This window comes from Mustela nivalis (assembly GCF_964662115.1).
Source record: "Mustela nivalis genome assembly, chromosome: 6".
In the NCBI taxonomy this organism is placed as follows: Eukaryota; Metazoa; Chordata; class Mammalia; order Carnivora; family Mustelidae; genus Mustela; species Mustela nivalis.
The window spans coordinates 6,619,727-6,647,122 of record NC_139025.1 but is presented as its reverse complement, the minus strand read 5'-3'; the positions used below and the strand labels follow the sequence as shown (position 1 = coordinate 6,647,122).

At 53.7% G+C, this 27,396-nt stretch overlaps 1 protein-coding gene across 4 annotated transcripts in view; it reads right to left on the bottom strand.

The window, feature by feature from the left end:
- Positions 1–280: 280 nt before the first annotated feature.
- The window catches only part of BCL11B (BCL11 transcription factor B), a 95,004-nt gene continuing 67,888 nt past the window's right edge, over positions 281–27,396 (bottom strand). For all 4 annotated transcript variants that reach the window (XM_082737643.1, XM_082737642.1, XM_082737644.1 and 1 more), the window contains one exon: positions 281–7,307. In XM_082737643.1, the coding sequence (XP_082593769.1) occupies positions 5,257–7,307 (2,051 nt within the window). In that variant the 3' untranslated portion in view covers positions 281–5,256. The remainder of the gene's footprint in view (positions 7,308–27,396) is intronic.

The following is a 27,396-nucleotide window of genomic DNA, read 5'->3' as shown; positions in this document are numbered from 1 at the left end:
TGATTGGTTTGGGTGGGGCCTGGGCACCAGGGCTTTGAAACTCTCCCAGGTGATTCCAATGCGCAACTAGGACTAAGAACCACGGATCTAAATCATTCTGCGCTACCAGAGTAAAGAAAGAGAACTGCTGGTCTCTCGGGCCGCTGTTCCCAGTCTTCCCAAGTATGGGAGCCAAGGGTTTGGGTCGAGAGGAAAATGGAGAAGACCTTCAATTCGCTCTTGGCAATGAACTGTCCATTCCCCACCCTTGAATGACACAGAAAAGGACAAGGTTTGGAGATCAAGTTAAATGTCCAATTTATTTTTATAACTTGAAACCAGAACAAACTTGGTTTTGAACAAGCGTACAAATGAAATGGCAGACACATGCTGAACTCAACATTGTGACATTAAGGGAAAAAAGAGGCCCAAAATCTTGTACAGAGAATAAAAGGAACAATAAATATTTTACTAAGCCATATTGAAATGACCTCCTGTCATCTCAACATTTTATCCATAATAAAAAAAAAAAGTGCCCGTTTCTTAAACAGAGCACAAATACCAAGCAATAATAAATAGTTCCAAACTTGTAGTAAAAGACAGAACCTCCAAGTAAACAACAAAAGCTCATACAATAAGTAATAGAAAAGGTAATAAAAATATTTCGCCTTGCCCGTACAAATGCAAACAACTTAAATCAATGTAACTTTGCTTTGCAGGGTTGAGATACAAAGAGCACCAAATCACGGGTTTGCCTGTGCGCAACAAAACCTTCGCTACGGACCGGGATGGAAGGCTGACTTCCTTACTTTTCACATTTTGCTTATAGTAGTTCAGCCTCCTCCTCTCCCCATGAAAGACCTTCTAATGGCAAGTGGCAGGTTCCAATTTGGGGCAACTTTGAACAAAGTTGTGGCAGTATGGAAACCGGCCTGAGGTCGGCTGGGTCACCCAGGCTCGGGGGGCCCCCTCACTGGGTCGTCTGCTCCAGTGTGGGCTTTTTAAACATGAAAGAGAAGCATAATGCTCTTTTCTCTGCAATCGACAGAGACACAATCTTTGTGCTTTAGGATGGCTTAGTCCTGGCATTCTGGTGACTTTGTGGAAGCTGGTGAGGGCTGGCTAGCTTTCGGAACTACAGGAGGACCACCCTGGAGGCTCCAGTACCTTAAGAGGGCATTGGAAGGAAAGGGCAGCCCCTGGGTCTTCGGATCGGGCAGGTAGGAAACTGATATCTCAGCTTTCTCCCCCCCCCCCTTTCTGTTCCCTTTGCAAAAGGTCAGTGGCAAGGAGGGAAGGGTGTATCAAATAGAAAAGCTCCCAGAAGAAAGATTTCTGCTTTTGGTCAAGAATTGCCCCAAAAGATGCTTGGTTATACTTTCATAACCTGAAATAATGGTTTTACAGTTCCTGAAATAAAAAATGGCTTCCTGATATAAGTTTTTTTTTTTTAATGTATTATTCCCTCATCCAAAAAACCACCACTTTATTATCTTAAAGCTACTTGGCTTTACAAAAAAAAAACAAAAAACAAAAAAAACAGAAACAAACAAACAAAAAAAAACCAGGGGAGTACAGAGAGGGAGAAAGAAAAGAAATTAAGTAAAAATGAAGAGGACAAAATAAAAGTGACAGAGGCTGGAGGACGGGGAGGAAACACAGGGAAGGAGAGAAGCGACATGGAAAGGCACCGGATGCACCCCAGGCCCTCGGCACTCGGAAACTGACGGAATGTAGGTTTCAGCGAGAAAAGCAGCAGAGCAGGTAAGAAAGACAACAGGCCAACACTCTCCATGGAAAGAAAGGCCCTGGGTGTGACGGGGACTCTCTCCCGAAATCCAACTTGCACTGGTCTCAACAGCAGCTCACGTCACCTGTGCCTCGCTGATTCACCAGCTCCTTTTACTGCGTCTTTTGTCTGTTTCATGTTTTCTCAAGGACTAAAGAAAGCTCGGTTTGCATTCCTTTCTGCTCTTAAGGGCGGGAGACGTGGTGACCGCCACAGTGGTGGACAGTAGAGAAGGAAGATGCCCTCTCGCTCTCTCCTCTAACACCTGACATCTTACAGACGGCCTCTTGGAGAACGAGAGGACTCTGTGAAATGTTACCGACATCTTTACAAAAACTGATTTCTCCACTCAACACGAATAAAGAATTTCCCATCCGGTCTGCTGTGGCCACACCAGGGAGCCTTGATGCAAGGTTCAGGGCATTCGGAGAGAAGCCCTGCTCAAACAGTCCTTTGTATAGGCCAATTCCGACAAAAATATATACAACTAAAATGGTTTGTGAACCAAAGCATTTAACGACTTCCTTTTGTTTCTTTTCCTCAAAGGTTGTCAAACAACCCTTCTTCTCCTGTACAATAGGACTAAACATACAAATTTTTTTTTTTTGCAATATTTTATCCTGCCAAATTAAAAAAATATATTATGGCAGCCTGTTTGTTTTTGTTTTTTTTTTCTTTTTATTTCCAAATTCACTAACAAAAAGGTACATTAAATCCCTTTAAAAGGACAAGCTTACAGTTAAAAAATTACAAGCTCCAGTAAAAATACAGCAAGTGCCTACATCATATGAACCAACCAATATATCCATTCCAGAGGGGGCGGGGAGAGAAAAATAAGTAAAGGTCAGAAATGTGATTTTTTTTTTCTGCAAAGCAATAACAATATTAAGCACTTTTTTTTCTACATACTTTTTCTACATGGTGTAGCAATCCCCTTTTAATCCCCAAATACAAGTTTCTATACATTTTTTTGAAATAAAAATTCAACACCCAAGGCAGAAAAGAATTTACTAAAACTCCGACTTTACAGTTACTGTGACAAGAACAAATTTATAGACCCACCATTTAAATTTTACTGCAACATTTTCAAGGAAAAGAAAAGGGTTTTTTTTTTCTTGTTTTGTAAAATGCCCAGGCATTCTCGATTATTACAAATACTGGTCCACTTGTACAGTAATCAAGAAATTTTAATATATATAATATATACTAAAACCCCGTCACCAAAAAGAAAACAATATACACGCAGCCACTGTGGCATTTTTTTATAACCTAGTAAGCAAACTTGGAAAAAAAATGATCGCTCCAACACACATACACACAATTTTTTTTACCCTTGTATGTATCCAATACTGTAAACGTATTTTTAAGACAGAGTGCACTAAATTTAACTTTAGAAAAAAATTAGCCGTTGTTCCTGAATTGTTTTTGTTTTTCATTCAACGATATCAACGTGTAACTTGTGTCACTTGAGTTTTAATTCAGCAGTAAATCACCTCCACGCCAAATCTAAGCAGCGTTGTCCCACAGACAAAGGGGGATGAGGATAATTCAGCTAAGGATGTCCACAGTTGTGCTGGGCTTATCTCTTCATTTGATTGGGTCTTATGGCATTTTCATGTCCTCTATCTTCAACCAGGATTTTTTTAAATTTAATTAAAAGTAAATGTGGCTTTGTTTGTGTCTAAAGAATGTACTTTTCTTGTTTTACTCTTTTAAAAAGTCTTTTCATTTCAAAAAAAAAAAAAAAGTTTTGCATTTGTCTCAAGAGACTCAGATAGGAAGATCAGTTTCCAAGGCACTCACATCAAATTGAATGGCAGTAGAAAAACCGTCCAATAAATTATTTTATTTTGTTCTTTATAGTGCCAGTATTGTGAATGCCAAGCTTAGCAACACTGACACTCGATCTCGGCCGTCCCTTACAGGTTAACCCACCTCTGGGCCAAAGAGAAGAATATGCTGCAATTTCTTGTTTAGAAGCCATTTAATTTAAATGCAAACAAAAGCTTTAAAGTGCGGGTCAACAGAATTCAAATGTCTAATCTTAACAGTCCAATGTTTAGTACCCTCCAACCTAATGGGATAGAAAAGAAAAAAAATTGGGAAGTAGCGCTGGGCACCGTCGGATGGAGCTATTTCCCCGCTTTCCCAGTAAAAGGGAAGAGAAATTCGCAAGATCCTCCCACCTGTCCATCCAATGTCATCAGTGTGCATTAAATGAGAGAATACTACCTTCTCTCAGTTCACCTCATCGGGGCACTTGTCTGCTTGAGACACGGTCAGTTATCACTGGAAGCAACGTGCGACTCGGGATTTCTGTGGTGGGGGGTGATGAAAAGAGAGAGAGAGAGAAGCCGTCAAGCCAGAAGAAGCCTGAAAGAACATGGCTGGTTCTTTCCCTTCTGTATCACTGCAGGTCACCACCATCTACCCAAAAAAGTACCCTCAGCCCATTTTATCTAGCCTCATCTACAGCAAAGAGCAAAGATGGTATCCCAGGGCATGAGAACACTCCAAGAAAAGCACGGTAGCTGCTGGTCATGCACAACTCTAAGATGCTTTTGGGCCATCTCCCGGGCAGTTCTCAAAACCTCCTATTTCTCTGTCAGTGGTGAGTTTTCTGGGGTGGGGGAGGGGGGCTGAGGAGGGGGAAGGAGGGGCCTCTGACTCTCCCCCACCACTAGAAGCTCCCTTAGATGCTGTAAAGGTTGAAATCAACACAGAAAAGTCCTCTGTTACTCAGGAGATCATCAGTGCTACATCTCAATTCCAATTCTGAAACAAAGTGCTACAACGTTAAAGATTGTTATCCGCTGTACATCCACCCCTCCCCCCCCAAAAAAAACAGCATGCCACTTTTTATTTCAGGACTGAAGGAAAAGAAAATGAAGAAGAAGGAATTTAAAAAAACAAAGTAAACAACTTTAAAAGTCATTTAAGTGTTGGCTTCTTCACAAGAAATTACACATGCTTAGCTTAAATCTCAAAAAAGCAGCGCCCTCCCCCCCAAATTATAATTTAAAAGATAAGCTTCCCTTCTACATCGCTTGGGAATCATTGCTCAGGCTACTACTGGGTTAAAAAAAAAAAAAAAAAAAAAACAGAAACAAACAAAAAAAAAACCCAAAAACAAACAAACAAAAAAGGATAGATATCCAACAAAATCTCTTAAAGGAATTTAAACAGAAAGAATAATAATAAAAAGTATCTGCACATGCCAAAAAAATTACAAAACCCAATAAATACAGAAATTATTGCACAGTTAAAAGGCTCCACAATTTTTACTGCCTCTATCAACCCTCGGGTTTCCATAGGACTTCTTAGACACAGGTTAGGTTGGAGCGCCGCGGGCCCTGCGCCCCGGGGCGGGGCGGGGCGGGGGTGGGCGGCGCGGCGCGGGCGCGGGCGCGGGGGCGCGCGCTTCGGGTCAGCATTCTCTCGGGAGGCGGCGGTTCCACTGTACAGGGGCGGGGCGCCGGGCCGCGCGCTTAGCTCCTCTCGGCCTGCTCGATTTTGACGTCGTTAGTCAGCAAGTGCTCGCCGTGCCACTTTTTCATGTGTTTCTCCAGGGTGCTGTAGACGCTGAAGGGCATCTGGCAGATGTCGCAGCGGTACACCTCCTTGCCGATCTGCCCGTGCGTCTTCATGTGGCGCGTGAGCTTGCTGCTCTGCGCGCACGCGTAGTTGCACAGCTCGCACTTGTAAGGCCGCTCGCCGGTGTGGCTCCGCCGGTGCACCGTCAGGTTGCTGCAGTTCTTGAACACCTTGCCGCAGTACTCGCACGTGTCGCTGCGCCGGCCCTCCTTGGAGCTCGGCCGCCCGGGGCCCGGGCCGCCCAGGTGCGGCGTGCTGCCCCCGCTGGCCGTGCCGCTGCGGCCCGACAGGCCGCCGTCCAGCAGGTCCCCGGGCGGCGTGGAGAAGCGCAGGCTGCCGTTCTCGGACGAGTGCTCGGACGACGTGGCGAAGGGCGACTGGCGCGCGTCCGTGAAGCCCAGGAAGGGGTCCTTCATGAAGTGCCGCGACGCCGCGTAGCCCACGAGCCACTGCGAGTACACGTTCTCGGACGGGATGAGCGCGGCGGGCGGCAGCTCCAGGTCCTTCTCCACCTTGATGCGCTTGGCCGCGCTGTTGAGCCCGGGGCTGGGCAGCGGCGCCGGCTTGCGCGGGAAGAGGCCCGGGAAGGGCTCGGCGCCGGGCGCGAAGCCGCCGCCGCGCCCGTTGACGGCGCCGCCCGGGCCCGCGTCGCCGCAGCCGCCCGCGTCGTCGTCGTCGCCCGCGTCGCCGCCGCCCGGCGCGCGCTTCAGGAAGGCGCCGCGCTTGGGCTTGTCGGCCAGCAGCTCGCCGTACTGCGGCAGCGCGCCCAGCCCCACGTTCTCCATGACCTTGCCCAGCACCAGCGCCTTCTCGTCGGCCAGCGCCTTGGCCGCGCCGCCCACGCCGCCCGCGCCCGCCACCCCGGCCACGCCGCCGCCGCCGTTCTCGCGGTTGCGGCTCAGCTCCGAGTCCATGCTGAAGCTCGACTCGGGCCGGCTCTCGTTCTCCAGCAGCAGCTCCTCCTCTTCCTCCTCCTCCTCCTCGTCCTCCTCCTCGGGCTCGTGGCCCAGCGACGGGTCGCTCTCGTGGTGGCGGAAGTCGCCGTCGGCCGCCTTGAGGCCCTCGCCGGCCAGCTCGCTGGTGCCGGGCTCCGGGGAGCTGGCGGCCGAGAGCCCGTCGTCGGAGCGGCCGGCCAGCGAGCCGGCCTTGTGCATGTGCGTCTTCATGTGGCGCTTCAGCTTGCTCGCCTGCGAGCACGCGTGGTCGCACAGCTGGCACTTGTAGGGCTTCTCGCCCGTGTGGCTGCGCCGGTGCACGATGAGATTGCTCTGGAACTTGAACGTCTTGCCGCAGAACTCGCACGACTTGCTCTTGGCGGGCGGCTGCGGCGGCGGCGTGCCGCCGGGGGGCATGGGCGGCAGCGGCGGCGTGCTCAGGAACGGGGACTTGGGGCTGGGCTGGAAGGGGTTCAGGAGCCGGTGCATAGGGTTGCCGCGGCCCGGCGACACGGGCGGCGGCGTGGAGCTGTTGCCCGCCAGCTCGCGGAGCCGCCGCGAGAAGTCCATGGCGGGAGAGTCGATGGCCATGGGGTTGAGGCGCATGACTCGGTCAAAGGCACTGGGGTGCTGGGCGACGAGCCCCATCTCCTCGGCACTGAGGCGGTGCGGGTCCAGGTGGTGGCGCGGCGGCGGGCTGAAGAGCGGCGGCGTGCCGGGCAGGCGGCCCTCGCCGAAGCCCGGGTGGTCCCGCAGGATGGGGCCCGTCATGCGCAGCAGGTTGAAGGGGTTGCTGTCGCCCAGGAAATTCATGAGCGGGGACTGGGCCACGGCCTCGGGTCCCAGCGGCGGCGGGATGGTGAGCCGCGGCGTGAGCGAGCTGCTGGCCGGCCCGGGCTCCAGGTAGATGCGGAAGCCGTGCGTGTTCTGCGCGTGCTGCAGCAGGAACCACGCGCTGTTGAAGGGCTGCTTGCATGTTGTGCAAATGTAGCTGGAAGGCTCATCTTTACCTGGGGAGACACACGGACAGAAAGGCAGACAGAGCGTGAGAAGCAGACTGGGCGCGCACCGCGGGACCAGAGACCTGAGGGCGCGCGGGGGCGGGAATCGAGTCCTGGATCCGCAGGGCTTGGGAAGGCGGCCGCAGGGCCCCTTTGGAGCGGGCGGGGCCCGGCGACCTGTCACCCAGGCCGAGACCCCTACCAACTGCAGAGCTGAAGAAGCCGGCTCCGTGGACGGGGAGACCCGGCAAAGCCCCCATCGGCCTCACCACCGCAGCTAGCACCCGCAGTTCCTAGGCCCCGACCTGCTCCCCCAAAGAAAAGCTGCTCTTGTCGCCGTCATCTCAGAAGCCAAATGAGGCAGCGCTGTGAGACCGCCTGACGCCAACCGTAACACAGCCGGGACACCTGCAACCGCGACAGACCCAGGTTTTGTCAACCAAGGCACTACTGACGTCTGGACCAGGATGACTCTGCGGGGGTGGAGGGGAGGGAGGGCTGTGCTTTGTAGAATGTTCAGAACCGTCCCTGGCCTCTCCCACTACAAGCCAGTCAAACTGCCTACACCACCACCCCCACCCCCACCCCCACCGGAGGATCACAAACCTCTTCAGGCCTGACCAAATGTCCCCAGGGGGACAGGGTATGAAGCTGCAGCTCACAGCTCCCCCTCACCTTGAGAACAAGTGATTAGGCAATATTTGATCCAAGGGGTTTCTAAAAAACCCAAGTTGAAGTCCATTGCCCAGCAAACGTCTTTTTAAAGAGAGACGGCTGATACCTCTGCACTATTTGGGATTCCAGCTAAAGGAAATGCGAGGGTTTCGTACACCAGCATACCGTCAAATTCACCCACGAATTACACAGGAGGATTTAGCATGTTAGGAAGCTCACTGCCCCCCAGTCCCCCTCTGGCCTCACACACACACCCCTAACCATCATGCAGAATCCGGCCTCCACAGGCCCCTGGGCCGGGGAGGGAGAGGGGGCTGCTGGCGTACATGAGGTCCTTTGCTGGAATGCTAACTGCGGGACAATGTCAAATCTGACGCGGCGGTCAGGATGAATGCTGGCAAGTGTGGATCTGTTACATACTGGCTCTGGCGACATCGGGAGCCAATCTTAGTGGACACTTGTGGCACGGAGCCAGAAACGTTACTGTCTTTGTCCATCACTGAGGCAGCCACAAAATGGAGGCTGAACGGTTTCATCCAGAAGCTGTCTTGAGCCGCCCTCCTCAAACTCCGGGGGCAGCGCGAAGCTTTTCCAGTCTGAATTGCTCCTAATGCTTTCTATAAAGGGGCAGGTGCAGGCAGGCCCTGCTTTCCACCAGCAGGCTTGCTCGCTAGCCGGGGAAGGAACAGGGAACAAGACATCACAGCCGGGATCTTGAAAAATCCCTTTTGTTTTTTCAAACTGTCCTGAACTTGGAAGGTTTTAATGCTGATCAAGTATGGTCGCATCAGACTCCCTGGTCCCCTATCCCAGCCTCTTCCCAAAAGACCTTCCAAGATCCCGCGCAGAGATTTATTTTTTGTTTTCCACACACGAGTTCTACTTCCAGGGGGCTTCAGGCTTATCTGTAAAACCCAGGTGAATGAAGGACCCAGTGCCCTGTTCGGGGGGATAGCGGCAGAGAGCAGAGACCTCCCCGCCCCGTGTCGGGTGTGAGCGTCACAGAAGGGGCCGACGGATCCAGCGGGCGGGGTGCAGATCCTCCCAGACCCCCAAACCAACTGGGCCAGAACACCCACCCCTGGAAACGAAGACGGGCCTTAGGAGCGGGGTGCCTCGTAGTGATCCGACAGCTCTCGGCTCCTAGGTTCTGTCTCCGTGTTTGGTGGTGGTCAAGCAGTGGGCGGGGGAAGGCCAGAGAGGAAAAAGGACCCTGAGGGTCGACTTCACTCTGCTTTTGCCAACAGCTCAAGGAGAACTACTGAGGCAATTTTCTCTCTCCAGCATACCCACTCTGTCTGGGCCATTCGGTGCCCCACGCCGGAGTCCCCGAGGAGACTTTTCCCCGGTTGGAAAATGACAGGGAGGCCTCCCAAGGCCCTGGGGCGCCATGTTTCTCATGGGGCGCCCGCTGTACGGCGGCGCCAACCTGGGCCTTCCCTGCCCGCACGGCCCTCAGCTGGCAGAGAGAACGCCACCTCCTGTCCTCGCTTATTAGTTAATGTACTTGGGACAACAGAGCCCTCTGCCTCAGACTGCCTCACGAGAGAGCTGGCCAGAAGCCACGGTGTTTAGAGCCCTGCTCAAATCCTCTTCTAGAGCAAGACAGAATAAATACGTAATAAATAACAAGAAGATAAATAAAATGTGCCTTTCTGACCCACGAGCTAATAACACAAATGAAGTGCCACATCCCACAAGGTCATAGATCTTCAAATTAAAGAGCGTTTCTGTACCCTTCACCTGGGCTTTCGGAAACTCTAATTAATCGATTGATGGTACGCAGCTGCTTTGGCTCTTCGTCGTTTAAGTGGGACCCTCTTCCCCCCCCCCCATCTCTTTGTTCATCATCTTCATCTCCTTGGGCTTCCACTCCAGAGCATTTCCTGTTTCTTGTTCTGACGGCCACGTATTTTCTAGAAAGTTCTATGCTGGTGAGGAATATGGATAACAGAAGAAAATGCAGAATTCCCCAGCAGGCCAGGAATAAAGACTGCTCTTCAGCCGAAATGGCCGATTAAAACCTTTTTTTAACTCAAAATGGCAGCTGCTGGGAAGCATGTAGCTGCATGTTCTAAAGAGCTCAGATGTTTCCACTTCTTGTTTAAAAAAAAAAAGAAGAAAATTTTTAAAAAGACGCTTTTAAAACTCTGGAGCAGCCCAGGAAGGAAGTTACCTGTCCGTAATTCACCAGCAGGTGGGGAAGAACTTCGTGTCCATCAAATCGGATCTCAGGGCCACCGTGGTGCCGGGGTGAGCTCTTACTTTTCCCGTACCCCTGAACCGCTTTGGTTCCCTGACTTCCCTTGCACGATGGCAAGATTCACTGCAGGCGACGGCCTTCCCAGGATCTGACAGCTTCTGACTTTTTTTTAAATCTCGCAGCCCTCAAAGGCCCTCCCTAGACAACTCTCTTTCCACTACCCCCAGCTTTTTTTTTTTTCCCTTAATAAAATGTTCATTTCCATATTAGCACTTCATGGTTCTCTCGTGCCTGGAAGTAGCCTTGAGCACTAGGGCTGCTCACTTTTAACAAGTGAACAATGTCAGAAGTCTTTGAAGAGCCACTCGGAACATTTTTCTATTCAAAAACTCACTAAATATTTTACACTTGCCGCATTCCAGTCACAGGCGGCTCATTTTTAAACGCAATGGGAGACCCTTGGCGAGAGGGTTGGCCCCCTCCCCATCGCAGGACCAGAGGTCACCCCCTCCTCAAGCTAAGGGCCACCTGCCCAGAGGTGAGCTGGAGGCTCAATGAGGCAACCCCTTAGCCGGAGGACCAGAGAGGACCCACCCCCACCACACTGCCCGGGGGGGACCACTGAGACTCCATGTGAGCGGTGGATGCCTGAATCCTTTTGAAGTGACGTCCCCGGCAACATCAAACCGGCCTACAGACCTAGAAACGTCAGCTGCGCTTCGATCACACAATCAGGCTTGGCGACTCCGAACCCAGGGCCCGTGTCTGCCTTGCTCGATTCCTTCCTCAGACGGCATTACTCTCAGTTGGCAGAAACCCAGATGGGACCTTCTTTGCTCTACTGGCTCTAGAGGCAGTCCTTGGGATTTTCTCCACCCAGAAACGCCCCTTGCCATCTCTAGGTTATGGGGGCTTGGGTGACATTCCCAGCCTTGACATTCCCAGCACAGTGAAGTCGCTCAAATCACAACCTCGTTGGGCCTCGATTTCCACATCAGCAGAATGGGACTAAGAGACCTGCCCCTAAAGAGGGCCGGGGGCGCCCAATGAGCTGCCACGAGGGACCCCTGTGGAAATCGAGCACCACGATGGAGAGGCTGAGTGGGGCTTTCTAGGTTTCAGTATATGAACCTGGGGGTGCACATTCAAGTCTGGCAGTCATAAAACCCGCCCCGACTTTTCATGCAGCTGTCTTCATGCGTGAGAGGTTCCAGAGAAGTGCAAACTCACTCGCGGTGAGGGAACCTCCCTCCTTACAGTGACACCTGGGGACCGACAGCAACCGGACCCTCCTGCAATGGATGAGAGTCTCCCTCTGCGGTGAGGGGTTGTTGTTCCTTTTTTTTAATGGGCATTTAAATAATTGTTCCTCCTTATTATGCCGGTTACTCTAATAATACTAATAAAGGTATCATGTCCAATAAAAAATACACCTGTAATGGAGTCATTATTCAATGAAAAGGACACAGTTGAGCGCGCTAGTTTAACAGGTCTCTCCGAAGGCCAAGTGATGCCACGAGGAAGGGCGCCTGCGCCCGTGGGGGATGCAGCGGCTGCTCAGAGGGGACAGCCAGGACACCCCTCAGGCCCCCAGCTCACACGGGGGCCCAAGCAAGATCCCACCTGGGCCATTCTCCAAAGCTGGAGGCAAAAATTAGAATCCGGACTCTGGGCTGCTGACCTAAGAACCGGGTCTTGGGTTCACAGCCCTCCACAGTTTGCACAGCCCTCCGCAGCCGCTTTTGTATCTCTGCTGGCCTGAGCGCCGTCATTGCTCACCCCGCCCCTGAGGGACGCCAGGCAAGGGCCGCGCCCTGCTGGAAAGAGGGAGTGGAAGCTCAGGGGCAAGCAGAGGAGAGTCCCACGGCCGGCAGGGAGGGGCCGTGACCCTCCTCAAGCTTCCCGACCCCAGGCTCGCTTCCCGCCCACTCTCCAGCGCTCAGTACCACCTCAGGGGCTGCTCTCTCTCGCTACACTGTTTTATGATGAAAATGGCCAAGAAGGAGGTTCTTCTTCCGCGCCATGTGTCCCTTCAGTGCAGGGCACCGATTATCCTCTCAGGGAACCCAGTTGAGGCCACCACGGGCCTGGCCCCCGGACGGAGACGTTTCACAAAGTAAGTGAGCCCACTCGATGGGGTGTGGAGTGCAACAGGACCCAGGACCCAGATGCAGGGGCAGGAGGCTGGACCCCAGGTCCCCTATACCCCAGGAGAGGGCTTGGTTCACCGGCCAACCCCCTAGTCCTCCTCCCGAATCTCTAGCTGCTTACAAGATTGTCTCCACTGTTCCAAAATGGTAGTAATTATGATCACCATTATCCTTAAAATGTGTGGACCCCTCATTAGTTATAAAACCGTCTCCCCTTTCATGATCCCGGAAAGAAAAGGTCAGCCAGCCACCTCAGCGATTTTTGTAGGTCTTGTGTGTCTATCATTTCTGAGCACGGCTGTCTCTGAAATCTAGAACCACCCTTGCTTGTTCTGAATGTACCCTGTCAACCCTCAGCCTCTCTCCAAGGTGGAGCTGTGGAAACAGTCACCACAGCAGTAAGCCCAGACGTCATGAAGCCCTTACACGGGCCTGTCCACAGTGAAGCAGGGCTGACCTCGCCCAAGACTCCACACAAGCTGCGAAGGAAGAAAGGTCACTGGCTCCATTTCACGGGGGAGGACACTGAGGCCTGGAAGAGGCCACCAGCCGACTGTGCTCTTGAGCCCCGTGCTGACTGGTAACAGTCAAGAGAGAAACGTGTCCAGACTGGGCCCCCCCGCCAGGGTACCCAGGCATGGCTGTGCCTCGCCTCCTTTCCTTTTGTCCCAGCCCACATGAAAGTGGAGGTGGCAGCTCTGGGCGAGAACCACAGTAAGTCGGTGAAATCGTGTTGACTGCGTCTCACGGAGAAGTCAGGGATGCACTTTGTTGGTCCTGGGGGTCTCGGGGGGGTGACACCCAGCTCCCGTGTGGTCTCCGGGGTGCTCCGCCAGCCTCTGCTCACAGAGCCCACGCCCTCCCACCCCCGTGGCAGCCACGGCCAGTCCACGCCTGCAGCCACGGCCAGTCCACGCCTGCGCTCTTCCTCCAGGCCTCGGAGGCCTCTAGATCTTCATGACCACACAGAGCGTGCCTCTGCCTCTTTGCCCTCCACGGATCCCAGTACACAGAAGCCCAGTAAATGGGGGCCCAGGTGAGACAGGGCTGAACTAACTAGGTGGCAGAGTATGTCCTGCGGAGAGCAAAGACCCCACCAGCCCTTCCTTTGTTCAGTGCACAGACAGGAGCTGAGCAGCCTGGGCGCCCGTCCTCTCCCTGGGTGGACAGTGCGCCCACTGCAGGGAGACGATGAGCAGGACAAGCACTGCAGGTGGGCAGCCGCGGTGCCGGGAGAGCAAAGGATGCACGGGCTCAACTGAACTGGGCCTAGGGCCTGCGTTGTGGGGCTGCTGTCTGCACAGCCCCCTTCAGTCCTCGTGATAATTACACATCGCGACAACTGACAGGAGCTATAAAGGAGTTTTGGGGGAACTTCAGTGAGCTGGTCAAAGCCACAGTATTGGCCCTGAGTTGCTGATTTAAATTCATCATCTGAGCTAGATTCCGAGCTCCCTGAGGACAGGGACTGAGCTGGCCCAGGCCGCTGCTGTGACCATGGCCACCCACACAACGACTAATGGGACACATGCTTCAGAACTGCGGGTGACCCGCGAAAACGCTGTGTCCTCACAGCCAGCACTGCTTCCTGGGCATTCTGGGCACAGGGACCACCCAACATGCCCACACCTTTCAGCCACAGCACCCACTACCCAGCAGGCCAGCATCCCAGGGGGATCCAAACAGAACCAGGACACCAGGCCACGGCCACCGCCCGACCCTCTAAGCCAGCATCAGCAGGACGGGTGCGCAGGCCACCCACCATCCTCCTGTATCCCCTGCTGCCCAGGGGAAGCGAGAGGCCCTCAGCCTTCACTCACACCCCCGGCCCTCTCCTTGGGGCCACATGTTTGCAACCGGGCTGGTACCTGCCAGTCCTTGTACCCGGATTACCTGCCTTTCCTTCTCTGCCTGAAAAATGTCTTTCCAGACCCAGCACCACCGCTACTGTATTCCCCCAGCATTTCGGGAAAACCACCTGATACTGGTAGCACGTAATATCATAATCTGTCCTTAACCTTGGTGTGTTCAATGCGCATGTGATCTGCACGTACCAATACCAGACTTGTCCTCTCAAACAGAGGCTCACAGAAACTCTAGAAAGTGGGTTTTAATCCAGACTTCATATAAAAAAGAAATGAAGTCTCATCCCAGCTAAGTGCAGGACCGAAGGTCCCGTGGTTTATGGATCACAGAACCCAGACTGACACGGAGTCTGAGCCCAGAGCCTGTGCCACGTCCGGACACACAGCTGGCCGCCCCCTCCATGAGACTGCAGCCTCCACTGTCATGGGCCTGGGGAGGGGCCAGAGGAGGCCCACCAACCACTTCACCCGCACCCACGAACACCAGCAAGCTGCAGGTTTCGTGCAGGAAATGCCGTGGGTTTCTAGGCTGAGACTAAAAACCTTATACAGATGGGAAAACTCCGCTCGGCCTCACGGTGCTTGGGGACAGACTGTTGACCCTGCCAGCACCCCTGTGACAGAGGTACACTCTGTGCTTCCTATGCCTGGAGTTAACTAGGGCTGGCTCCAGCCTCCCCCACAGCCTCCAGCTCAAGCCTCCAACATTCCCCTAGGCAGCCAGATGCGCACAAAAACACCACCAAATCTTGCTTCAAGCAAGAGCCATACCTGAGAAGTGAGTGAACCCAAAGAAATTTAACTGTGTCCCAAATGCTCTAGGGACATGCTTTTCTCATTCATTCATTCACTCACTCACTCATTCATTCACTCTTTCATCGCACTATCCAGTCATCCACAGCAGACATGACTCAGAGGGATTGGCCACGACCCCTTGCCTCTAGGAGGCCACAGGTAAGGGCTGAGAAGCGAGGGTGAGTGAGTGGACACAAAGGATGCTAACGCAGAACAGAACCGCGGAGGAAGCTCAGAGCACCGGGGAGAAGGCAGGCAGGTAGGAACACTGCACGGACGGGAGTGAAAACCGGACGCGGGGAGAGGGCCCCTGCCCAGACCACGGAGGGAAGGCATGCAGGTGGAGAGCACTGCACGCGCACCCTCACGGCTGCACAGAAGGGAAAGGCCCGGGAGAGAAAATGGGAGACGCAGCGGGGAAGCGCTGTACCTACCAGAGACTGCAGACACCTGCTTGTGGTGCAGGGCTGTCCTCACTTGTCCACACTCACTGCCCAAACCCAGGGCTGAATATTAAACGTGCAGAAGAGGCACGGCTCTCAGGTGTCCTTATCCTTCTTGTAAGGTACCCAAGGTCACACTACATCTGGTACCCCGGAAACTGCACCGCGATAGCAAAAGATGAAAGGATCTGTCCCACATCTTGTAGTCACTTGCTCCGTCCCCCTTCCTTGGCTCTACGACACAGAAAGCACCTGCTGGAGGCCAGGCCCTGGGCTGAGTGGAGGGACACAGCAGGATCCTGCCGCCAAGCGCAGGAGCTAATGAGTGCACACGTCTCTAGTGAGGCTTCAGGCCACAAGGTCACCAGGAGGGGCTGTGATAGGAGGCACAGGATCCCGAGGACGGACAGACAGACAGCAGGGGAGGATCAGGGAAGACCTCTCTGGGGAGGAGCTCCTGAAGCTGAAGTCAGAAGGAAGAAGGAAGCAGGAGTCCGCTGTGCAGAGAAAGGAAAGCAAAGGTGTGCCTTGCAGCTACAACGGCACACACACAGGCATGGAAATGGGACCCCAGATTGACGGAGGTGAGGAAGAGGAGGTGGGACTGAAAAGGGGGTTTCGGACCAATCTGAGGAGGTTCTGAAAACACAGAGGAATGGAGCCAGGTACAGGTTAAATTCCGTCACTAACGATTCCACCACGGTGCAAGCTCTAATCTATTTTTTTTAAATATGAAGATTTTCAAACCCACACTCAAGGCCTACTTGAGTCAAAAACCTGTTCCATGCAACAAAATGTCAGTACAACCAATGAAGGGGAACCCCTTGAAGGGCTCTTCTGGAGACCAGATCCACCCTTTCCAAATTGTGAAACCATTAAGATATAAAGAAATGAAACCAGAGGGCCTGGAAAATGCAAAGAAGAAATTTAAAATCCAATCTATGAGGCTCACTAGCCTATAAGGTAGCTCTTAAATCACTGTCTCCAGCAGGAGTTCTATTATTCCAGCAAGATTCTCATCTGAACCTCCTAGGCCCGTGATCCAGCTTCAGGAACAGGGTGGTCCAGGTTCTCAGTGGAACAGAGAAGTATTAGAACTGAACTGCAGCAGCAGGCACCATGCACCCCCAGATTTCCCCAGACAGTCTCGATTTCAACTGCTCAATTCTGTGGTCAGACCAGGTGTGCAGTTCAGGCTCAGGAAACGGCCACCCACCCCAGAAACAAAGCAGTATTGCTGACCGCGGGGGCATCTCGGGGAAGAGCGAGAACGGCGGTGTTTGCTGGTAAGACGGAAGAGCTGGAGGCAGGACACACGGCACGATTTTATATGGGGCAACTCACTCACGGCATTCTCAAAAAACCACGGCACATTCCTCAAGATTATCTTTATAGAGCTTCCCCCTTTTACATAAGGGACGCAAATCAGCTGGAAATAGTATGTCTTCCCCAAAATAGATGAATGCATCATCAGATTCCCTTGAAATCTTTCTGTAGACTTCTCTGAAAATGACCTACACCAGTGCGTTCTGGTGGGCTGAGAGATAAACTTATTTGGGTGGTTTTGTTCTGCCCCCCCCCCTCCCCATGCCCTCCAAATACATGAGGTTTTCTAAAAGCGCTGTAGCACTCTGGGGACAGGAATGTAACCGTGAATGTGAAGCGGAAGCAGAAAGCAAATCCTCCTTATCATTTAATGGAAAAATAAAGAGTGAATTAAGAAATAAACAGGTTAAAAAAAAAAAAAAAACCACCACTCCAGGCGTGAGCTGCCGGTGTGTGCGAGAGAGCTGGTGTGTGCAGGCGTGCGCACACCTCGTGGGTATCTTCACGCGCGCGTTCCGGCTGACACAGGAAGTCTCTCTTCTCCATTATTCATGACTTCCTTCGTGAGGCAGGAATCAGGCTTCCTTCCTTTCCTTAAATCCACAAAAATCTCCACATTCCACCCCAAGAAGTATTGCAGGGGCAGTAAATCTCGCTTTAATGGAGTGTACGTTTAGCTCGGAGGAGATAATTGACGTTATGGAGAGCCTCGCCGCCGAGTCCTATAGGTTAGCTAATGCAGAGGGGACTCGTTACCCACACACGACAAACAAGTAGTAATATATGTATATTGTTCAGAGTGGCGTTAGAGCAAAAGTGTTCCGGTCCGCGGGGATTGATAAAACACAAGAAAACAGCAGACATGCACTTGTAAATTTGTCTCATTTGTCTCTGAAGTTAAAGGTTATTCCCTTGTTCTGAATTTGTAATAAAAACATGCTGGCCCAAGGTTTGTGGAGGATGTTTGAATATTTAAATTGTGTATAATGATAGGCAATTATGGGATGAAAACTGGACCGTGTGAATGGGGGAGCACCGTCTGGATCACTAAGTGTTTTCCCACCACCGACTCATCTGTCTTTCGCGTGCCACCCCTCCCCCTCTCGGAGGGCTGCGGGGACGGTTACCAGGTCCCAGGGCCACCAACCAGCAACCAACCAAGCTGGGGTTTGCTCCGGTGGGTAGGTCCCTCCCCTTCTCCTTTTCTTCTTTTAGTTTTGTTTTCTTCAACATGCGCGGCACATCTCTCCAAGCACAGGCGGAGGAGCCCGAGGCCGCGGCCCCTGGCCGGCACCCGGCCACACGCCGTCCTTCCTTCCGCAGCCGGTCATGTTTCCTCCGGGCGGGAGGCGAGGCCCGGCGCGGGGAGGAGCCTGGCGGCAGAGTTCGCAGGTCCCCCCACCCACCTGGGCGAGTGGGGTGGGGCTGCCGGGAGCCCCCCGCGGTGCCCGTGGTGGCTCCACGGCACCCTGGCTGGTGCCCGAGGCGCCCGGCCGGCCCCGTCCAGGTTAACCAACGCCAGTGTTTGAGTAACTCCAGCCAGCTTGTCACCGAGCACAAAAGTCATCAGCGAGTGAATGTTCTTTTCTGCACCACAATTAAGACGAATCAATACGACGTGCCACAAATGGTATTTTACTCTCAATAAGAACTCGAGCTGAGTTTATTCAGAATATTTTAGCGCTTCCCCGGGGGATTTTGGGCCGACGCAGATGGCAAATAAAGTACTCAGCCTAAGGCTACAGCACATTATGGTAATTCTAATGTCAGATGTACTTTAATATACAGCTCTATTTAATCACCCCATTATTTCACATTTCCATATGAAAAACCTGCGGCACTTCTGCAGCGCTCTGCCTCTGCCACGGTGCCAGCTTCCTCCAACCCGCCGGCAGCCGGGGACATGGTCATCCTCGCCAGGCGCAGCTCCGTGCCGAAGTTTCCGGGCGCTCCTTGCGCAGCCAAGCTGCCCGGCGGGATCCGAAAATCAGAGGATTCAGAAATGTACCAAATGCCGCAGAGGATACAGAGAAACCAGACCGAGCACCTTTCCACCTCCCCCGCGCACAGGCTCTCTCACACTCACACACACACGTGCACGTGTGGAGAGACAATTACATGCGTGCCTTCCACACCACTCGTCTCCAACACCAGCAGCCACGGCACGGTAGCTGGGCAGCCCAATGGCTAGACCCAACCGTGGCTCGGGGCTGGTGGAGGTGTGGCTCCTGCAGAGCCCCTGCCGGTGCGTTCTCACTGCACTGCCCCCCCCACAGTCCCCCACCTCGGGTACATGAAAGCAGCAGCAATGCCAAGGGACAGGGGACCTGTGTCAGTGGTGACAAAGGATGTGGGCAGAGCAAGTGGGGGGTCGGGGTAGGGGGCAGGGGAGCGGCAGCCAAACTGCCTGTACAGGCTGGAGCAGGAGGCCCCCAGGACAACGTTGTCAGGTTTGCACTGCAGAACCTGAAGCCGAGAAGCCCAGGCCCCAGGGGGGATGGCGTCCTGTGAATTCCAAATGGCTCTTGCACCTCCAGGCTGGCTCTGCTGGCCAGCTGGCAGAGAGAAGCCAGCGGAAGCCTGGGTTTTGGCTGAGCCCAGGAAATCACTCTCTCGCGGTCACACGCATACTTGGCCACGCTGTGTTCCAAGGAAGACCGGCACAAAACCCACTGACTGCCGGGGTCTTGATTTCTCGAAGAGGAGTCTTTTGATGGATGAAATGACAGCTGGGCACCTCACCCTCCCGGCTGCCCCAGGACTGAGTCAATGTTAAAGCCACAGAACACGATTCTTGTAAATGGGTACAGCATGTCATCAAAACGAAGCGCCTGCCGTGAGCAAGTGAGGTCCGGTTCCCACCATGGGGTACCAACCTCTCAGGAAGGAGGGAAGTGAGGAGAGAGGAGGGAGGGAGGTCAGAGAGAGCTCGCACAGGAGGAAGGGCAATAAAGAGAGAATGTCCCAGCATGCGATGCCCAAAACACTGGCAAACACCTCACAACCATCAGTTCGCTGGTAAGATGATCAGTTACCCAGTGCTAGAGCTGTCGCGGAAGCTCCACATAGGAAACATTGTAGAGAAAACGGCTTGCTCATTTGAAGGCGCAGACTTTGGCCAATGTGGCCATTCCACCACCTGCAGATACCACCGGGACGGACAGCTCACCGCCCCTCACCGGCCACACCAGGGCTCACCGCCCTCAACGGCCACACCAGGGCCGCCTTCAAACCCAGATCATCCTGCAACTTCTTTTAAAAATTCACTTTGGGGGTAAAAATCAAGTGGGGGACTCATTCTCAATTTCCAAGGCCCTTGAGTCCACACTGCTATTATGGCTGATTTATAACCCTAAAAACGGGTCCTAACAGTCTCCAGGCCTTCTCTGGCTATAAGTTTGGGGAAAAAGGCCAGACTGATGGTACTCAACAGAGGACTGTTCTGCCCCTGTAGGGAGTTTGGCAGTGTCTTGAAACATTCTGGATTGCCACGATTGGCAGAGGTGAGGCTGTGGCTGGCCTCTACTGGGTCGGAGCAGGCGTCCTACGACAAGACACCAGCCAGCCCCAAATGTCAGCAGAGCTGCGGATACACCTCCCAGGGAAAGATTCCCCATTTCAGTACCGACCTCCTTGTAGGCTCTGCGGCTTAACCTGCAAAACTGACTGAGAGAGAGAGAGAGAGAGAAACGGGGAGAGAGCAAGGAGGGGTGGGGAAAGAGGGTGGAGAGAAACTCAGAGTCAGAGAGGAGAGGAGGGGCCGACGTCATTCACTTTTGGCAAGAAGCGAGCTTGGGGCATCCCAGTCGGCTTCATCAGTACAGAAATCGTCTGAATCCCAGAGTCTCTGGGGCCGGTGGGTCTGGGGCTCCCAGGGAGCTCTGCGCCTTGCAAGCGGGAATGCCAGCCTGAACAGGCAGGGGGAGCAGGGGTGGGCTAACGGTCCCCGCACCCCCTCCCCAGCTCTCCTCCAAAAACCCTGCCTCTTGCGGGACGTCCCCCTCCAGAACTGGGCTCTGCCACCCGGGCAGGGACGTCGGGGGCTGCCCCAGATTCGGCTGCTCACATGTGAGCCTTGCAACAGCCGCTGCAGGAGATGAAAAGCCAAATATACTTCCTGAAGTCAAAGAGATAAAAATACAATTTCTGCTGTGTACGGCACTCTTTGGCACGGCTGCAGCACTTACGGGGGGGGGGGGGTTATGGACGGGGGGGGGGGGTGGGGGGAGAGGAGATGACCACGCAGGCTTAAGTAAATTCTTTTTTAAAAAAAACACACGATCCAGAGAGATTACATAAAAAGTACAATTAAGGACCGCTCAGAATCCCGAGGCCTTCAAGAACGTGCTGCCTCCGGAATATTTTTAGAACAATCACTGGAGTGATTCTTCTTAGTTGTAGAAACACTCCAAATCAGAAAGTCAATTTTTCCTCTATTCGCAGAAGCGAGCTGGCCCCACTGGCCGGCAGCGCGTGTTTTGCTTGGCGGCCGTTCGCAGCACTGTCTTGGCAGCGTTTCCTTGGAGCGCACACGGGGAACCTGGCGCTCGCACACGGTAGCACTTGCATTTCAAACGGCCCAGCCACGCTTCCCTAATAACAGCCTGGGAACTGCAAAACCCCTGTAAGCCCAGCCCTTTCAATGGGGAACAGAGCTCGGCCTTCGGGCTTCGGGGCCCTTCTCACCACAACAGGGGTTGTAAACTGGGGCTGGGGCTTTTCAGTAAAGATGTTAAAAGGCAGGGGGGTGGAAAAAACAACGCTGCCACATTCTGGGGAGGGTGCAAGCGACCTTCCCCCTCGCCCCTTGCTTCCCCCTACCCGAGAGGCCCAGCCTCGGCCGGCTCCTCCAGCCCATCTGCCCTCTGGACAGGCACCAGCTTGTCTCGGGACCTGCTGGAGTATTTGCCCAGGAAGGGGCATGGGGGCTCCAGAACCATACTGGGGCTGGGGGTCCTCAAGTCTGACAGATCTGGCTCTCCAGCTTCTAGCCTCGGCTGAACATGAACGTGAACGAGTGACCTCGACGGTGGGCTGAGTTCCCTTGTCCTCCGGCGGCATGACTACGGGGGGGTGTCTTGAGATTGCATGAGGAACCTCGCGTTGGGTCAGTGCTCAGCAGAGGAAGCTGCTGCCCAGAACGTGAATGAGCACATGAATGAATGGGCGGGTGAATGAATGAATGACAGCAGGGGCAGAGCAAGGCCACCACGCAGGGGTGGCCCATGCCTTCCTGGGGCAGCGGCCAAGGCCCCACCCTCCACGCCAGGGGCGCCGTCCCTCAGAAAAGGGACTTCCAGGTACAATTTCCACCCCTCCCTGGCAGCAAGAAATGTAGTTATTTGGGCCTCTGAGAACTGGCTCCTTACCACTGTCTCTGCCTCACACGTTCCTCTTTCTCTCTCTCTGTGTTGTTTACAAAGGTTTCATTATGTTTTCAACTAATCAGAAAGGCCCCGCTAATACACAATTAACATGTGATTATAAAAAAAAATTAAAATAGCTTCCAGAAGAAGGAAATGTAATTAAGTAGAGAATGCTTTTCAATAAGTGCTTGCTTTAACCCATTGTCAGAACACAGTCTACGTTCGTCCACAATGCCTGGAACAGATGCCAAGGGCAGAATGTTAAAAGCAAGTTTAAAAAAAAAAAAAAGGGACATTATTTTCTGGAGGAATAATAGCCATCGAGTTGGCACGACATGCCGGAAAGCTCAGATTCTGCCTGCAGAGGGGTGACCTCCCCCAATCCTCTCACCCCTCTCTCCCAGAAAAATACTTCCCTTCTAAAAAATAAATGAGTAAACCCAAATCCAGGATCATAAGAATGAGCACAAGTGAGTGAAGAAACAATAGTCTCACACACACACACACACACTCTCTCTCTCTGACTCCACCACTCATAGATGTTGTCGTCCAGAGCACGAGGAGAGCCTGATATCACCACTTTCTGATCAAGTCTGTGATCGTTTTGTTTGAAATCATTTGAGCCAAATTTCGAAGGAAACTATCTTTAAAAAGCCCAAGTCTAAAATGGGGTTTTGACCTCCCATTCAAGAAGCGAGCTGACAAACGCAGAGATTCTGTTATTTCCCAGCTCTTCTTGACCCTCAAATCAATTCTATACGCCAGCGCGGGTCCAGCCCCCGGGTGACTGGCCCGTGGGTGACTGGCCCGTGAGCATGTCGTCGGGAATGAAGGCCCGCGGGACCTGATGGTTTCTGCCGATCCTTACGGCTGCACTGCAAATGGCAAATTCGACAAGTTCCCAAGGAAATGGGAACTCGGTGAGAAACACGTGTGGCCCTGTACACGAAGCATCGGTCTTCACAATTCTCCTAAACATGATGGGGAAGAAAAAAGATTGGGAAAGCTGGGGCCGGTGGCAGGGCTGGGGGACCTGTATTCCGTCCTCCAGGCCTGAGCAGAAAACAAGCATTTCCAGTCCCAGACTGTCCCCAGTGGTGGACGCAGCAGATGGTGGATGGCCTGCACCGACTCAGAAAACGCACCCGGGTCTGGTGGGCCGGGCCTGCTAAGGAGCTGGGGCTTCTGGATCAGTGCTCCGGAGTCGGGGCAGAGCCAGGGGCCTGGGGTATGGCTGGCCTCCCAGCTGTGCGGCCCCATTTGCCCCAAGCAGTGGGCACAATGCAACGGGCTTCTGGTCTAGACTCAGCAGTGACCCGCTGGACAACCCTGGGCAAGGCACCCTACTTCTCTGCCTCTGTCATTTGGTGTGACCTCCCTCGACTGTAAAATGACCCCAAGAGTAAGCTCTTTTCTATGTCTTTTGGGGAAAGGAGTGCAGAGTGAGGCCCCGAGGAGGTCCCACGGGAAGTGCGGAGACCCAGGCCTGGACAGTCTGGCTCAAGAGCCCATTATCTTAACCACAGACCGACTGCCCTCAACAACAGGGACCCCGGGAGCGCTGACAGGCGCGTACCACGGGAACCAAGTCGGCGGGGCCTTGCTCTGTCCTCATGACGACCCAGACGCCTACTTGCACTGCCTTTCCAAAATGAGAAACCGAGGCTAAGGGTTGCCTGAGGACTTGCCTGAGGCTACCGAGGCATAAAAACAGGGGCAGGTGACAAGCAAGCTCACCCTGCCGCACTCCCCCACCACTGGCCGCAGCCAGCATCAGATGGGGAAACCAAAGTCACCCAAGGTGGAGAAAGGACTTCCCAAGGTCACACACCAGCCAAGCCCTGAATCAGGAGCCTCACCAAACCATCACAGGCACCAACACGGCGGGTCTACTTGACCCAGGAAGAAGGAGAAGCCACCAATGGCTCCCCTGTCATTTTCCACGTGTCCTCTGCAGGGCTCCCCTGTGCCCTGGTTTCACAGAAGAGACCAGAACAAAAAAGCAGATGGCACATCCATGGCCTACACCCTCTGCCCAGAGTCGTGTCCTTGCTCTGCCCCACCACATTTCCCTGGGACACAGCACCCCAAAAATAATGGCCTGCCCCCATTAAATGCTTGCCGGTACCTCAGTATGTCGTCACTAACCCGTTAGCCTTGCCACTTCGAATTCCAGGGAGAATCCAAGGCTCAGAGAGGTCTCTGCCTGAGGTCACACACACGGGGGCCTGCAGCGCAGGTGGCACTCGAGACAAAACAGGAGTCTCTATTTGATAGCACCTGCCTCCCCCACGTCCCCAGTGACAACAGGCCTCCCTACAACAGGAGCCTTGTCCGGTCCATCCTCATATCCCTTCACCACGCAGCATGGCTGACACACAGTAGGTGCTCGCTTTCCTAACACCTGCTGGACTCCACTGACATGCCTGCCTACGGCCCAGAAGGGCCGTGAAAATTCTGCACTTGGCGCCTGCCCCTCGCGTCTGCCCAGCGCAGCAAGAACTGACAATTCTTGCTAGATAAATATCTGGAAAGAAGTCGGGAAACAATTAAAACTAGAAGCTAATAAATGATGGAGAAGCCCATGAGCCAAGTCCTGGCCCACTTCCCAGTCTTCATTCGTGCATCAGAAAACCCCAGCGGTCCGAGGCTTCAAGAGGGCAGCTGGGCAGTGGGGCTGTCCGACGTAATATAAATGGGAATTAGATATGATCGAATGTACTCATCGCATTCCCAACAGCAGCCACTCTCCCGACTCCCCTTCCCGTGGCTCCCCAGCCAAGCCCCTTCTGGGGAACTCTGGACAGATGATCTTGTAACCAGGCAACCAGGAGGAAAGGTTCCAAAGTTCCTCCACAGGAACCAGGGCGCCGCATTCTGCCGTGGTGGCTACCGGGACACGGCGCTGTGACGCTCTCTTCCGGACCTTTAAAAAAGTAGGGGGTGGGGGTGCCCTGGCTATTCACCCAACATGAAGACTGGAATGTCCTGGTGTTCCCTCTTCCCCAGCAAGGTCTGTGGGCCCACCCGCTCTGCAGGAAGACAGCCCTGTGCCCCCGCCAACAACAGGATGGCCGTCACATGTCTGCAGCCACGGGGCCCAGGACACAACCCTCCCGGTCTCACAGCGTGCAGCACCCCACGCCCTCGGACCGCACACCCTCTGCAGCTGTTTTGGCAAATGCTTCCAACATTCCGGGAGCCAGAAACCTCAGAGGTTGGGGGGGGTCAGCTGCACTTTGGGGAATTATGTGCCCATAGTCAAGGAGAATACCTTGTGTCCTCGGGAGAGGGAGACACGGAAGGGGGATCTTGGAGCCCCTGACAAGACCACAGAAGCTCTGTGTGTGGCGAGGGTGTGCACCCACCCACCCACTCTGAAAAATCCAAACCCTTCTGAAGCCGCATTAGACACCTCAAAAGCCTTGCGTTTTCACATCCGAGGGGATGCTGGGTCCTCTGCGGTTGGCAGGGCGCTGTGATTATCAAGCTGAGTGTGGTCATGGTAGGCTCGGGGCTGCTCGGGGCTGAAGGGGGGACACGGAGCCTCCACCAGGAGCCTCCCCAGTGCTAGAATGGGGCCTGAAGGAGTTGGAGACATAATGTCGTGAGCTTTGTCCTCATGCCTGGGGTATACCCAGACCAGGGATGCAGAGCCAGAAGCCAACTGCAAGTCTGCCCACCCCCCGCCCCCCTGGCCTGGCTCTCCTTAGGGACAGCAAACAGCCTTTGCTGTTCATCTCATCTGAGGGCAGGTACAGGATTACAGAGGATGGCGTCAGGGTGGACACCGAGGGCAGATGAGTGAGAAGGGGAACACGGGCAGACGCGCACACCTGCCGAGGGCCCAGCCCGGGCCCAGCACTGACCCGGGCCCTGAAGAAGCCCCTCGCACCTTCCTGCCAGCCAGCCAAGGTCAGCAGACAAAGTAGGACCTTTAAAAAGTGGGGGGTGGGGGTGAATTCAGACATTCTGAATTCAGGGCAGACACCTCACTGCGTTTCTTTCCCCAGTAACCACAGTGCACTTACTAAAGAAAATGAATGAAGCTGGAGAATTAAAAATTAGAATTTTTTTTCACTGAGAGAGCAAGCCTCTCTCCAGAGAGCACATGAAGACCCTGTTGGGGCGGATGGGGGGGGACCAGCATCCCCGTACCTGATGATGGTCTTCTGACGACACCGAGAGGCACATGTGCACATGCACACACACCACACTCACTCTTCCAGCTGCGGGAAGACAGTGTGAGTCTAACTTCTCTATCCGCAGGGAACTGACCAGAGCCAGAGACTGGGCGGACAGCGGGAGGCGCGGAGACCAGGCTTCCACTAAGCCAACGTCCTTACCAAATGTCACACTTTGGAAGCAGGCACCCAGCCCCGGAAGATGAGGGTCTGGGCCTCACCAGGGGCCCTGACTCCCAATTTGGAGCCACAAGCAGGGAATGGAGATAAGGTCAATGAAAAGAGGGTGTGTCCTGCCTGGGCCGCACTGTGGAAGTCACCGTCACGGCCCGGCTGACGCAAGCCTTCAGCTCCTGTAACCCTGATACACATAAGGGCTGAAGGGTTTTCTGGGACGTGGAAAGAGGAGCTAATGAAGCCACAGGCTTGGCAGAAACCGACACAGGGTGCCTGGCTAGAAACTTCTCTTTCCAATCAGCAGAAGTAACCATCACTTGTGAAATCATCATTGCTGTGCCTCCTGATTTTTAAAGGAATACTTCCTTCTCATAGAAAACTTTACAGATACAGACCAGAATACGGGAGGAAACACACTACCAAAAACACCTCCATGAATATGGTGGCATTCCCTTTGCTACAAACACGCGCACGCACACACACACACCTGCTGACTGAGCCCTTCCCAGGTAGAGCTCTGGTTTGGGCCTCCCTCTCCTGGGTGTCACATTGGGAGCATTTCCCCACATCGCTAGAAACGCCGCGAAGTCATTATTTTTGGTTGCTATGTGAAGTTCCACGTCCGGCTGGGAAACCGCACATTCTAACCATTCTCCTCCCTCCTGGGATCTACTTGCTTCCAGAACTTTCCACCATTACAAGGAGCCTGCAGGTGTGTGCATTTTCCTGCGTATCCATGGCGAGCCTTCAGGATGGCGTCCCACAAGTGGCACTCCCGGGTACGGGGGGTGAAGCGTCTCAGTACACGTTCCCGGGGACCCTTCCAGCACCCATCCCGGCACTTCCTTACATTTCAGCCTAACAGGGCAGCACAGCTAGCCAACCTCACCCTCGGTCAGCACACATCCAGACTT